Source organism: Bos javanicus, chromosome 19, assembly GCF_032452875.1.
Source record: "Bos javanicus breed banteng chromosome 19, ARS-OSU_banteng_1.0, whole genome shotgun sequence".
NCBI classification, from domain to species: domain Eukaryota; kingdom Metazoa; phylum Chordata; class Mammalia; order Artiodactyla; family Bovidae; genus Bos; species Bos javanicus.
In genome coordinates this window covers 30,806,316-30,820,060 of record NC_083886.1, presented here as the reverse complement: position 1 = coordinate 30,820,060, position 13,745 = coordinate 30,806,316, and the positions used below count along the sequence as shown (strand labels likewise).

Here is a 13,745-nt window from a genome sequence, read left to right as displayed (position 1 = left end):
GTGGTTTGGTATATCCACCTCTTGAAGAATTTTCCACAGTTTGTTGTGATCCACACAGTCAAAGGATTTGGCATAGTCAATAAAGCAGAAGTAGATGTTTTCTGGAACTCTCTCACTTTTTCAATGATACAATGGATGTTGGCAATTTGATCTCTGGTTCCTCTGCCTTTTCTAAAACAAGCTTGAACATTTGTAAGTTCATGGTTCACATACTGTTGAAGCCCGGCTTGGAGAATTTTGAGCATTACTTTACTAGCATGTGAGATGAGTGTAATTGTGTGGTAGTTTGAGCATTCTTTGGCATTGCCTTTCTTTGGGATTGGAATGAAAACTGACCTTTTCCAGTCCTGTTCTCAGCCACTGCTGATTTTTCCAAATTTGCTGGCATATTGAGTGCAGCACTTTCACAGCATCATTTTTTAGGATTTGAAATAGCTCAACTGGAATTCTATCACCTCCACTATCTTTGTTCATAGTGATGCTTCCTAATGCCCACTTGACTTCGCATTCCAGGATGTCTGCCTCTAGGTGAGTGATCATACCATCATGATTATCTGGGTCATGAAGATCTTTTTTGTATAGTTCTTCTGTGTATTCTTGCCACCTCTTCTTAATATCTTCTGCTTCTATTAGGTCCATACCATTTCTGTACTTTATTGTGCCCATCTTTGCATGAAATGTTCCCTTGCTATCTCTAATTTTCTTGAAAAGATCTCTAGTCTTTCCCATTCTATTGTTTTCCCCTATTTCTTTGCATTGATCACTGAGGAAGGCTTTCTTATCTTGCTATTTTTTGGAACTCTGCATTCAGATGGGTATATCTTTCCTCTTCTCCTTTGCCTTTCACTTCTCTTCTTTTCACAGCTATTTGTAAGGCCTCCTCAGACAACCATTTTGCCTTTTTGCATTTCTTTTTCTTAGGGATGGTCTTGATCACTGCCTCCTGTACAATGTCATGAACCTCCATCCATAGTTATTCAGGCATTCTATCAAATCTAATCCCTTGAATCTATTTGTCTCTTCCACTGTATAATCATAATGGATTTGATTTATGGTTTTCCCTACTTTCTTCAACTTAAGTCTGAATTTGGCAATAAGGAGTTCATGATCTGAACCACAGTCAACTCCCAGTCTTGTTTTTGCTGACTCTGTAGAGCTTCTCCATCTTTGGCTGCAAAGAATATAATCAATCTGATTTCGGTGTTGACCATCTGGTGATGTCCATGTGTAGAGTCTTCTCTTGTGTTGTTGGAAGAGGGTGTTTGCTATGACCAGTGTGTTCTCTTGGCAAAACTCTATTAGCCTTTGCCCTGCTTCATTCTGTATTCCAAGACCAAATTTGCCTGTTACTCCAGGTGTTTCTTGACTTCCTACTTTTGCATTCCAGTCCCCTATAATGAAAAGGACATCTTTTTGGAGTGTTAGTTCTAGAAGGTCTTGTAGGTGTTCATAGAACCATTCAACTTCAGGTTCTTCAGCATTATTGGTCAGGGCATAGCCTTGGATTACTGTGATATTAAATGGTTTGCCTTGGAAATGAACAGAGATCATTCTATCATTTTTGAGATTGCATCCAAGTACTACATTTTGGACTCTTTTGTTGACTATGAGGGCTACTCCATTTGTTATAAGGGATTCTTGCCCACAGTAGTACATATAATGGTCATCTGAGTTAAATTCACCCATTCCAGTCTGTTTTAGTTCACTGATTCCTAAAATGTTGATGTTCACTCTTGCCATCTCCTGTTTGACCACTTCCAATTTGCCTTGATTCATGGACCTAACATTCCAGGTTCCTATGCAATATTGCTCTTTATAGCATCAAACTGTACTTCCATCACCAGTCACATCCACAAATGAGTGTTGTTTTTGCTTTGGGTCCATCTCTTCATTCTTTCTGGAGTTGTTTCTCAACTGATCTCCAGTAGCATATTGGGCTACTGTTCATGGGGTTCTTAAGGCAAGAATGGGAGAAGGCAATGGCACCCCACTCCAGTACTCTTGCCTGGAAAATCCCATGGACAGAGGAGCCTGGTAGGCTGCAGTCCATGGGGTCGCTAAGAGTTGGACACGACTGAGCGACTTCACTTTCACTTTTCACTTTCATGCATTGGAGGAGGAAATGGCAACCCACTCCAGTGTTCTTGCCTGGAGAATCCCAGGGACGGCGGGGCCTCGTGGACTGCTGTCTATGGGGTCACACAGAGTCAGACACGACTGAAGCAACTTAGCAGCAACAGCAGCAAGGCAAGAATACTAAAGTGGTTTGCCACTCCCTTCTCCAGTGGACCATGTTTTGTCAGAACTCCCCACCATGACCTGTCCATCTTGGGTGGCCCCTACATGGCATGGCTCATAGTTTCATTGCGTTAGACAAGGCTGTGGTCCATGTGATCAGATTGGTTAGTTTTATGTGATTGTGGTTTTCATTCTGTCTGCCCTCTTATGGAGAACGAAAAGAGGCTTATGGAAGTTTCCTGATGGGAGAGACTGACTAAGGGGTAAACTGGGTTTTCACCTGGAAATCTTGAAAAATCTGTGCACCTATAAGATTTTCATAGGGAGTTAATGAGATAACATAGGGATGTTATTGTTCACTTTAAAAATAGTCACCACCTAAAATGTTGAGAGTTATGTTTTATTCGGCAGGAATTTTTAGGACTTCAAGCCCGGGAGGCAACATCTCAAATAACCTGAGACAACTGCTCGAAGGAGGCTGGGGGGTGGCGGGGGGGGAGCGGGGGTGGGGAGGGGTGATGGGGGAGGTTGAGGGGGGAAGTCAGGTTATAGAGAAGCTTTACAACAAAGGTCAGGTAGTTTGAACATGAAAAGATGATTGTTAATTTTAAAAAAGCAGATATCCAAACTTAAGGAATGTAGGGCTTTTCTATGTATGGGAAGATGCAAGAGTCTGGACTCACTGAAATCATTCCTTTCATATGCACCTCAGCCCTCTGGAGCCAGTATCCTATATTTTCACATCCTGAGTTTCCTTAGAGCTTACTGGCTCTTGAAGGAGGGCTGCCGTTGCTGATGGCTGTGATATCTTTTGCTTACTGATACCGCAGGAAATATTCCATTTATCAGTGCCTAGTGCCCTCCCTAGCTCCTTTCACATTTGAAAAATTGCCTTTTCCCTTCCAGTTCTAATATTCTATGATGCCATGTCATTGCTATTCTGAACAACACTGGAATTCCTAGATGGCAACGCCAAACTCACAAGCTCTTGGATAACATCCATGAGCCTGCCTCCTCCCAGAATCACACAATCGTTCCCAATGGCCTCGTCCAGAAAACAGCCCCAAATCTATGCACATTAGGACAGGACTCAAATCAGTGCTCACTGGATGGAAGCAAACAGATAATTCACATTTTCTTCCCATAATCTCCACCCACCCACACAAACATGGTCAATGAAAGAAATGGTTTTTAACCCCTAACTTACCATACGCCACCTGTCATCCACTTATTGGGGTAATGCCGTCTCGTGTGCTCTACAAAATGCCAGGAAAGAGCTGCATTGGGATCCCTGAGGTCTGCTGTGACGGCTGTCCTTCTTTCTAATTCCCAGAATGCCATTGACATCCTGGGCTTCAGCTCAGAGGAGAAGGTCGGGATCTACAAGCTGACGGGTGCCGTGATGCACTACGGGAACATGAAGTTCAAGCAGAAGCAGCGGGAGGAGCAGGCAGAGCCGGACGGCACAGAAGGTATCACACATGGGAAGGGGATGAGGTTCAACTCTCCACGCACAGAGTCGGACACAACTGATGCAACTTAGCAGCAGCAGCAATCAGAATAATGGTAGAAAGTGAAGTCGCTCAGTCGTGTCCAACTCTTTGCGACCCCATGGACTGTAGTCTACCAGGCTGCTCTGTTCATGGTATTTTCCAGGCAATAGTACTGGAGTGGATTGCCATTTCCTTCTCCAGGGGATCTTCCCAACCCAGGGATTGAACCCAGGTCTCCCACACTGTAGACAGACGCTTTACCATCTGAACAAAGAGTGAAACACGCAGTTGGTCTCTTAGTAAGTCCTTAACAAACACTGCCCTGAATTTTATTAACGTGACTCCCCAACCAGCAATGAGGTGATGGTCCCAACCAAGGAGGAGCTTGGGAACCAGCATGCTTCTACTTCTCAATGAGCTCAAGGCAAGAACCCAGGCTCATTCCAAAGTCCACCGAACTAGTGAACTTTGTGAAATTGCCAGTATTCAACTGAACTTGACCATCTCCAAATACTTGCAGGCAAGATTTTGTACTTCTCTCTCAAGTATTTGCATGGCACATTGAGCTCCCCTGGTGGCTCAAACAGTGAAGAATCTGCCTGCAATGCAGGAGACCTGGGTTTGATCCCTGGGTCAGGAAGATCCCCTGGAGAAGAGAACGGCAACCCACTCCAGTATTCTTGTCTGGAGAATTCCATGGACAGAGGAGCCTGATGGACACGACTGATGATTAACACTTGTAAAAATTAGGAACGTGTTCAACTTATATTAATTGTCCAAATGGTGCTTCCTTTACCTATACACCATGTTGTATTATCAGATTCCAACAGTACTAAGTAGCTATATATTTTTTGTTGAAATTTAAATTTCAAGTTTGTCAAAACTGACCTATTACTAAAGACTATCTATTATAGAAAGCAAAATGAAAGTTCTTGAAAACCCAGGACCCTGAATTATGGGATCAAAACTCCAGTGCAGGCCTGGGACTTGTAGGAAAACATAAAAACATCCAAAAGCATTATAGACAATACTTCTGGGAGGACCCAAGGCCTGACTGGATGTTTTAGCAGCTGCTGGCTGTGTGACACTGCGTCTTCTTTTCCTTCAGTGGCTGACAAGGCTGGGTACCTGATGGGTCTGAATTCCGCAGAAATGCTGAAAGGCCTGTGCTGTCCAAGGGTGAAGGTTGGGAACGAATATGTCACAAAAGGACAAAACGTCCAGCAGGTAAATGGAAATGCTCTAAATCCAATCAACTCGAGTGTTTTTCTATTTTCAATCTCATCCTGAAGTTCTTTCAGTTGCAGGGGTCAGAAAAACATATGCAACTGGCTACAGACAGCATGGAAAAGGAATTCATTCTTCAGGCTCAGGGTAACTCGAGGAGGGCCTTGGTGCTATGAGGCCTGGGACCAGGCAGTGAAGAGCCCTCTGGAGCCAGGCAGCCTCCTTCTCAGGGACTGTAGACTGTCTTCTCTCTCCTGCTCTCTGTTCTCACCAGGCGGATAAGCTTTCCTTACCTCCCCTACCGTGACCACCCCAGAGCTCCCAAGTTTACATCTTCGTGGTTCCATCCACATCCTGAGACCAACATCTTTTTGATCCCAATTCCAAATTCTCAGGAGAAACACTCTGTTTAACCCAACTTGGAGCAAATGTCCACATCTGGTTCAATTAGGTGTGGCCAGGGCTAGAGTCATGTGTTATATCCATGCTTGGTAGAAAACGAGCTTTGTAAATGAAATTGACCTCATGTACTGAGAAAATGCCTTGAGATAGATTTAATGTTAGGTTAAACTGTATGAAATTGCCAGTGTTCTGCTGCCTTTCAAGGCATCCACTTTGTAGGTTTCATAAAAATACTAATTTGAGGGTTGAGTGAATGATCCTTTTTCAAGGTGACCAATTCGGTGGGCGCTCTGGCCAAAGCCGTCTATGAGAAGATGTTCCTGTGGATGGTCACCCGCATCAACCAGCAGCTGGACACCAAGCAGCCCAGGCAGTACTTCATCGGGGTCTTGGACATCGCTGGCTTTGAGATCTTTGATGTGAGTTGTTTGGGTAAATGTTAGACCTCAAGGGGCCCTTCTGCTTTGTGTCTGCTCTGTTGAATCACCCCTGGATTTTCCAGACTCACTTAAATTATTTGGTATCTGAAACACCCAGTTCAACAGCCTGGAGCAGCTGTGCATCAACTTCACCAATGAGAAACTGCAACAGTTTTTCAACCACCACATGTTCGTGCTGGAGCAGGAGGAGTACAAGAAGGAAGGCATTGAGTGGGAGTTCATCGACTTCGGGATGGACCTGGCCGCCTGCATCGAGCTCATCGAGAAGGTAAGAAACACTGCTCCCTGGGGCAGCTCCTCATCGGCTGGGCCACCCCCTCTTTGCTCTAACACTTCTCTGCTAACAGACTGGCTCCCTAAACCCATGTCCCCAGGCTCTGAACCTTCAGAGAGCTGAAATCCCAGTGCAGAAAGGGTAAATGTTTGGAAAGCTCCCAGAATCTGTTCAGACAATTAAAAAGGTATGTGAGCGATTAAGATCCAAGGGCTCAGTGATCCCCAAGAATGTGAATGAAGCCCAGGGGTGACTGGGCATTTCATACATACCTGAATTGTCCAAGGAGGAGGGACCATGGAGCAGTGGGCTTCCTGGAGGAATGTTACTATGAAAAGAGGATGATATTAACTGCCCCCCCCCATTGGTGTTTTTTTTTTTTTAATTTTAACTTTTTAAAAAGGAATTCCCATCACATTTTGAGCACTGGTTGTGTTGAAAGCTTGTCTTCCTAAGGTAGCTACTGAAAAACCCAGATTTTATTGCTTAAAATATTACTCATATGATTTTTATGTCTGTGTATGGAAGGAAATGGCAACCCACTCCAATAGTCTTGCCTGGAGAATCCCATGGACAAAGGAACCTGGCAGGCTACAGTCCATGGGGTTGCAAAGAGTCGGACACAACTCAGCAACTGTCACTCACTCACTCATGCAACTTTACATTTTTTGTAAATTTGTTCCTAAAAGGGAGTAAGTCAGGGAAATATAGTTTTTTTTTTCATTCCTATATAGGGAAAAACTTAGTTCTTCCCTGGTGTGTGTTTCTCTTCTATGAATTTGCTTTACTACTCACACAGAGCACTTCGTTTTTTATATTTCTGGTCACCAAACATATGGAGGTTTTTCCTCACGACAGCAAGCAATCCTCTGCAACATTAACTGGTCAACCTACAATTTCACTCAGTTCTGGCACTCTCTACCCAGAGAGGCCAAGTTCAAGCAGTAGGTCCCCAGGTGTCCTATAACTTCTCACTTCATTGGCTTTAAATCAGTTTCTCACAACCCTGTCCTCAGGTTTAATTAATTTACTAGAGGGGTTCACAGAGCTCAGGAAAACAGTTACATTTACCAGTTTATTAAAGGGTTTGATAAAGAAAACAGATGAGGGACTTCCCTGGTGGTCCAGTGGTTAAGACTCTGTGCTTCCAATCCTGGGCACCCGGGTCTGATCCCTGGTTGAGGAACTAAGATCCCACATGCCACATATTATGCCCAAAATAATAAATAAAATAAAAAGTAAATAAATTAAAAAAAATTTTTTTAAGGGTACAGATGAAAAGCCAGATGAAGAGACATAGGGGACGGGATCTGGGAGGGTCCCAAATGCAAGTGTTGCTGTCCCCCACCCTCCCAGTGTGGACATGTTTGCCAACCTGGAAGTTCTCAAAATCACCTACAACTAGGATTTTATGGAGGCTTCCTCATGTAGGCACGATCAATCATTAGCTGCATTTCCAGCCCCTCTCCCCTCTCTGGTGGATGGGGGAGGGGATGAAAATCCCAAGCTTCTCATCACGGCTTAGTCTTTCTGGTGACCAGCCCTCAGCCAGGGGCCCCCACCCCAGAGTCACCTCAAGAGAACAACAGATGCTCTAGTACTCTTATCACTAGGACACTTTACAAAGGCTTTAGACGCTCTTTGCCAGGAACCAGGGACAGAGACCAGTATATGTATTTTCTATTATCTCACAAAGAGTTGCACTTACATACGTGCAATTTCATCCCGTGCTTTTTTTGCTCGGCAAACATCAAATAAGCACCTACTATGCTGCTGTGCTTAATGTCAAGCACTATTCTGTCGGCACCAAGCAGACCGACAGCCTTGTTCTCGCAGCACTGACATCCCAGTGTTCCTAGTAACAGTGACGGCACCAAAGAAGTTGCCCTTGGCTCCTCCCGAAGATGGAGTCATGGGGCTGTACTAGTGAACGCTGAGGACAGTCTATTATCCTCCCTCCAGCCTATGGGCATCTTCTCCATCCTGGAAGAGGAGTGCATGTTTCCCAAGGCCACGGACACCTCCTTCAAGAACAAGCTGTATGACCAGCACCTGGGCAAGTCCAACAACTTCCAGAAGCCCAAACCTGCCAAGGGCAAGGCTGAGGCCCACTTCTCCCTGGTGCACTACGCGGGCACCGTGGACTACAACATCGCCGGCTGGCTGGACAAGAACAAGGACCCCCTGAATGAGACGGTGGTCGGGCTGTACCAGAAGTCTTCGCTGAAGCTGCTGTCCTTTCTTTTTTCCAACTATGCTGGTGCAGAAGCAGGTGACATCCTTTTTTAAAATCCCCCCTTGTGGAAACTATGTAATCACTCACAGCTCATGAAGAACCAGTAATTGGACATGAGCTTCAGGATGACTTTGATTTGCCTGTTTCTGTGTTTCTTTCTCCTACTTCTATGCTTCCTCTTCCTTAAGAGATTGAGTTCTAATCATATGACCCACAATTCTACTCCTGGGTATACATCCCCCCCAAAAAACACTAATTTCAAAAGACATATGCACCCCAATGTTTATAGCAGCATTATTACAATTGCCAAGGTATGGAAGCAACCTGTGTCTATCACCAGATAAACACATAAAGAAGACATGGTAATATCTTGTATGTGTGTGTACACACACATATAATGGAATATTACTCAGCTATAGAAAAGAATGAAACATTGCCATTGCAGCAATAAGGATGGAGTTGGAGGGCCTTAAGCTAAGAGAAATAAGTCAGACAGAGAAAGACAAATACTGTATGATATCACTGACTTGTGGAATCTTAAAAAACCAAAATCATAGAAACAGAGATCGGATTTGTGGTTGCCAGAGGTAGGAGGTGAGAGCTGGGGAAAAATTGGGTGAAGGGGGTTAAAAGGTGCACACTTAAGATTATAACATAAATAAGTTCTGTGGTTGCAATGCACAGTGTAGCAACGATAGTTAGTAATGCTGTATTGTATATTTGAAAGCTGCTAAGAGAGTAGATTTTAAAAGCACTTAACCCAAGAAAAAAATTAATTATGGAGGTGATAGACGTTAAGTAGCAGTGATCATTTTGCAGTATTTACAAATATCAAATCATTCCTTTGTACACCTTAAATTTATGCAATGTTATATGTCAGTTACAGCTCCATAAAATGGGTGGGGGTGGGTAGGAAGGCCACCACTGTGTCCTCAGGACTCACCAGACACACCCGCCTTTGTCTGTCTGTCTCCAGGCGACTCCGGGGCAAGCAAGAAGGGCGGGAAGAAGAAGGGCTCCTCCTTCCAGACCGTGTCCGCCGTGTTCAGGGTTGGTTTTTCACACCTTCCACATTCAGTTGCTTTTCTGCCCAGTGAAATAGCCTTTGGAAAAGTAAACGTGCTTCTTCTGGTTTGTGTCCCAGGAAAATTTAAACAAATTGATGACCAATTTAAGGAGCACTCACCCTCACTTTGTGCGATGTCTGATTCCCAATGAGACTAAGACACCTGGTGAGTGAGAACCCACCAGCACAGGACTCCCTGAAACATAAGCGAAATCCCGCGGCGGGTGTGCACACGTGTGTGTGTGCACGTGTCGGCGAGTCTGTGTGCATGTGTGTGTGTGCTTCCCTGAGGACGAGGTCGTGATAGCCTTTATCTCTTTTCTGTCTACGAAATAGGGCTCCCAGATTTAACAAATTAAAAATATGAGACCCCTCCCCATTAAATTCAAATTTCAGATGAGACAGTGAAAATTTTCCTAGTATAAATATGACCCATGCAATATTTGGGATATACTTACACTGAAATAATTATTTTACTGTTTCTCTGAAATTCAGGTTCAACTGGGCGTCATTTATTTCACCTATATCCCTACTATGAAATTATTTCCAAAATATTATGTATTGGGTTGGCCAAAAAATTTGTTCAAGGATTCCATAAGATGTTACATACAAACTCTTTGGCCAACCCATCATCAACTCAATGGACATAAATTTGAGCAAACTCTGGGAGATAGTGAAGGACAGAGAAGCCTGGCGTGCTGCAGTCCGTGGGGTCACAAAGAGTCGGACATGACTGAGTGAACAACAACACATATGTAGGTACATTATATTCATAACTTTCATAAGGTTCTTAGAAACTCCCCCTCCCCCTAAAAATGAAGAGCCACTATATTTGGCAAATAATCGACTTAGGTCTTTCATAATAAAAGCAGAATCAGTAACAACTGTTTTCTGAGCACACTACAGTCACATTATTATGTTACATATTATAACAGTATTATGTCACTGCTTATAACAGTTCACCGCGAGATAAGTGTGCTTATCTCCATTTCATAAGTGAGAAAATCGAGAATCAGAGACCAGGTATACAGACATAGCACCATGCAGTACAGTAGACCTTTAACCATCCCCAATCTTGGATTCACAAATATTCTTGGAGTAGGGCTGAGTTTCAGGGCTCCTTGTCACAAAGAAAAGAACAGACCATCACATACACTGTGGCTATGGGGCAGCTCACTGATCAGCCAAGTTGTTCCATCCCAAAGGCTGGGCTTTCCGGCATCAAGTCCTGCTTTAGCAACATTACAGGAAAGCAGATGATGCAGGAAAACAGCCCAGCTCTACCCGTGACTGCTCAAGGGCCCGCAGCCGAGTCCTTTAGCTTCCTGGTCTATAAAAGGAGACTTGAATGGCATTTTGTTGATTCATTCACTTAGTTATTTATTCACTTATTTACTGAGTGAAAGTGATAGTCACTCAGTCGTGTCCAACTCTTTACAGTCCCATGGACTATTATAGCCTTCCAGGCTCCTCTGTCCATGGAATTCTCCAAGCAAGAACACTGGAGTGGGTAGCCATTCCCTTCTCCAGGGGATCTTCCTGACCCAGGGATCAAATCCAGGTCTCCTACATTGCAGGCAGATTCTTTACCCTATAAGCCACCAGGAAAAATTAACCCCCTTCACCCTCCTTAGAGGGTTGTTGTGAGAATTAAATAAGCCAGTACATGTACAGCATTTAAAACAGAACCAATCATAAGAGAAAAAATTGTAACTGTGTATGGTGATGGGGGCTAACTGGACTTCTTGCAGCAATCATTTCATAATTATATACAAATATGGTTGTACACCTGAAACTAATAAAATGTTATATGTCAATGATGCCTCCATTTTTTAAAAAATGCTAGTAGATAGCACTACAACAGTAGTTGTAGGTGAATTTAAATAAACTCTGTCAGCTCATGATTGATGAGGCAGACGAAAATATGTAGGAGTGCATGCAATATAATAAATTATACGGTCAACCTCGTCAAAATATCAAACACAGCAATGACAGAGGAGGCTTCTTCTTTGCATATTCTCATGAAACCCTTACACATGATTACTTATTAGGCCACCAAGGAAAATAATAAAAACAAAACAATATAGGGAAAATACATTATGAACACTCTGCAAATGTTGGCTGTCAATTATAGTAATAATAAAAACTGTTGTTACTATGAGAATAATAATGATGAGAGACATTTCTAGACCAAGACAACCATTCTGTCTTCACCAGAGTCAAGAGCGATGAACAGGGCAAAGATTAATATTTTGGCTTTTAGTCCCATGGTTATGGGGTGCTAGAGTCTCCCCAGGATGTTGAGATTATTTCTACTGGCACCAAACCTTCCCATTCGAGTCTGGGCATCCAGGGGTCTTGTGGTGCCCAGATCATCAGAGAAAGCAGTGGAAACGCCGCTAACAGGCCCTGGGCTCCTCTCTCCCCAGGTGTGATGGACCACCACCTGGTCCTGCACCAGCTGCGCTGCAATGGCGTCCTGGAGGGCATCCGCATCTGCAGGAAGGGCTTCCCCAGCCGGATCCTCTATGGCGACTTCAAACAGCGGTAGGTCGCCTGCCTTTGCAGCTCTCTCCTTTGGAGGGTACCTTCTGCATCCCCCAAAGGCACTCCTGCAGCTGGGTGCTGGGTGAGCTCCCAAGGTTTCCATAGCATTCTTCTGCTGGGGCGACGAGCCTTTGCACAGAGCAAGGGCTGGACCAGTCCAAAGTAATCCCAAGATCAAGCCCAGACCACTCGAGCCTGACTGGGACTCCAGACCAGAGTTTCTCAACCCTTGCACTGTGGACATTTGGGGCTAGATAATCCTTTATCGTGAGGACTGTCCTGTGTGTTACATGATTTTAGCAGCACCCCCGGCCTCGACCCACACCACCTCAATCTCAGACATTGCCCAGTGTTCCCCAGTTGAGATTCCCTGCCCTAGACCAAAGCTCTCCTCCCGACTGCCATCTGGGCCCACAAGTCCAGGCCTTACCCAGGGGGACAGGTGAGAAGAGGACACTCTAGAATGACCACTAGCCTGCAGGTCACAGCTGATTTCAAGGCTCTATAAGTCAGATAAGTCATCTCCTCTGAAAGCACCATCCCAGCCATGCACTCAGCTGGCCTTGCTTCCATACATTTCTCTCCCTCCTGCCACAGTTGGCTGGCCTAAAATCAACTCCTAGATTCCCCTCTGCCAGACTAGTCACTGTATAATAATCCATTTCCATGGCTGGAGCAGGAGAAGGTTCTGAAAGGCCTGGTCTCAGGCACAGAGCCTTTCGTAGGAGTTGATTCCATTGGGAAATTTTGCCCCTCGACTGAAAGCTCCACCCTCCCCAGAACTGCCCAGATGGTGGGGGGATGTAGGTAGGTGCCAGTCCTGACCTGGACTGCAGTGCAGGTGAGGCGTCTCCTCAGCTCCCGTGTGCTGGGCCCGCTGCTGGCATGGCCTTGTCCCCTCAGCAGCAGTGGCTCCCTGGATTCTGCCTCCCAGACTCCACCCTGGGTACAAGAGACACCACCTCCTCCTGTCCCAGAGAGACCGGGCTGGGCTCCGTGGCCCCAGGGCCTGAGCAGGCAGGAGCGGGAAACAGCAGCCCCTCGGGAAGCAGCGGGCCCAGCACCCTCCCGGCTCCACCCAGGGCTGTGTCACCAGAGGCTCTTCTCCAGACCACTCACACCCAGGCCCCACGCCGACCCCTCCCCCTCCCTCGTCAGGTACCGGATCCTCAATGCCAGTGCCATCCCAGAGGGCCAGTTCATTGACAGCAAAAACGCTTCTGAGAAGCTTCTGAACTCCATCGACGTGGACCGGGAGCAGTATAGGTTCGGCCACACCAAGGTGAGCACAGGTGGGGCAGGGATGACCCCCACCCCAGGTAACCCCCAGGCCAGTGGAGTTAACCCCCAAACCCCCTTTTGAACTGTGGTGTTAGAGAAGACTCTTGAGAGTGCCTTGGAAGGCAAGGAGATCCTACCAGTCAATTATAAAGGAAACCAGTCCTAAATATTCATTGGAAGGACTGATGCTGAAGCTGAAGCATCCAATACTTTGGCACTTGATGTGAAGAACTAACTCATTGGAAGAGACCCTGATGCTGGGAAAGATTGAAGGCAGGAGCAGAAGGGGATGACAGAGGATGAGATGGTTGGACGGCATCACCGACTCAATGGACATGAGTTTGAGCAGGCTCCAGGAGTTGGTGACGGACAGGAAGGCCTGGTGTGCTGCAGTCCATGTAATCTCAAATAATTGGACACAACTGAGCAACTGAACTGAACTGGGCTGCTTGTGAGCTGATGGGAGGAAAGGTGTCTCTTTCCCGTTCCAAGAAGCCTGACCGTCCCTTGCCCTGAAGCCCAGGCCAAGAGAACTCTGTCC

General features: G+C 45.4%; 1 protein-coding gene across 1 annotated transcript in view; it reads left to right on the top strand.

The window, feature by feature from the left end:
* Positions 1–13,745, top strand: part of LOC133232089 (myosin-13) — a 47,702-nt gene that overhangs the window by 10,877 nt on the left and 23,080 nt on the right. Inside the window, exons 10-18 of the mRNA XM_061391076.1 lie at positions 3,572–3,710; positions 4,840–4,958; positions 5,630–5,779; positions 5,898–6,068; positions 8,037–8,346; positions 9,287–9,360; positions 9,455–9,542; positions 11,806–11,923; positions 13,082–13,205. Coding sequence (XP_061247060.1) covers positions 3,572–3,710; positions 4,840–4,958; positions 5,630–5,779; positions 5,898–6,068; positions 8,037–8,346; positions 9,287–9,360; positions 9,455–9,542; positions 11,806–11,923; positions 13,082–13,205 — 1,293 coding nt within the window. The remainder of the gene's footprint in view (positions 1–3,571; positions 3,711–4,839; positions 4,959–5,629; positions 5,780–5,897; positions 6,069–8,036; positions 8,347–9,286; positions 9,361–9,454; positions 9,543–11,805; positions 11,924–13,081; positions 13,206–13,745) is intronic.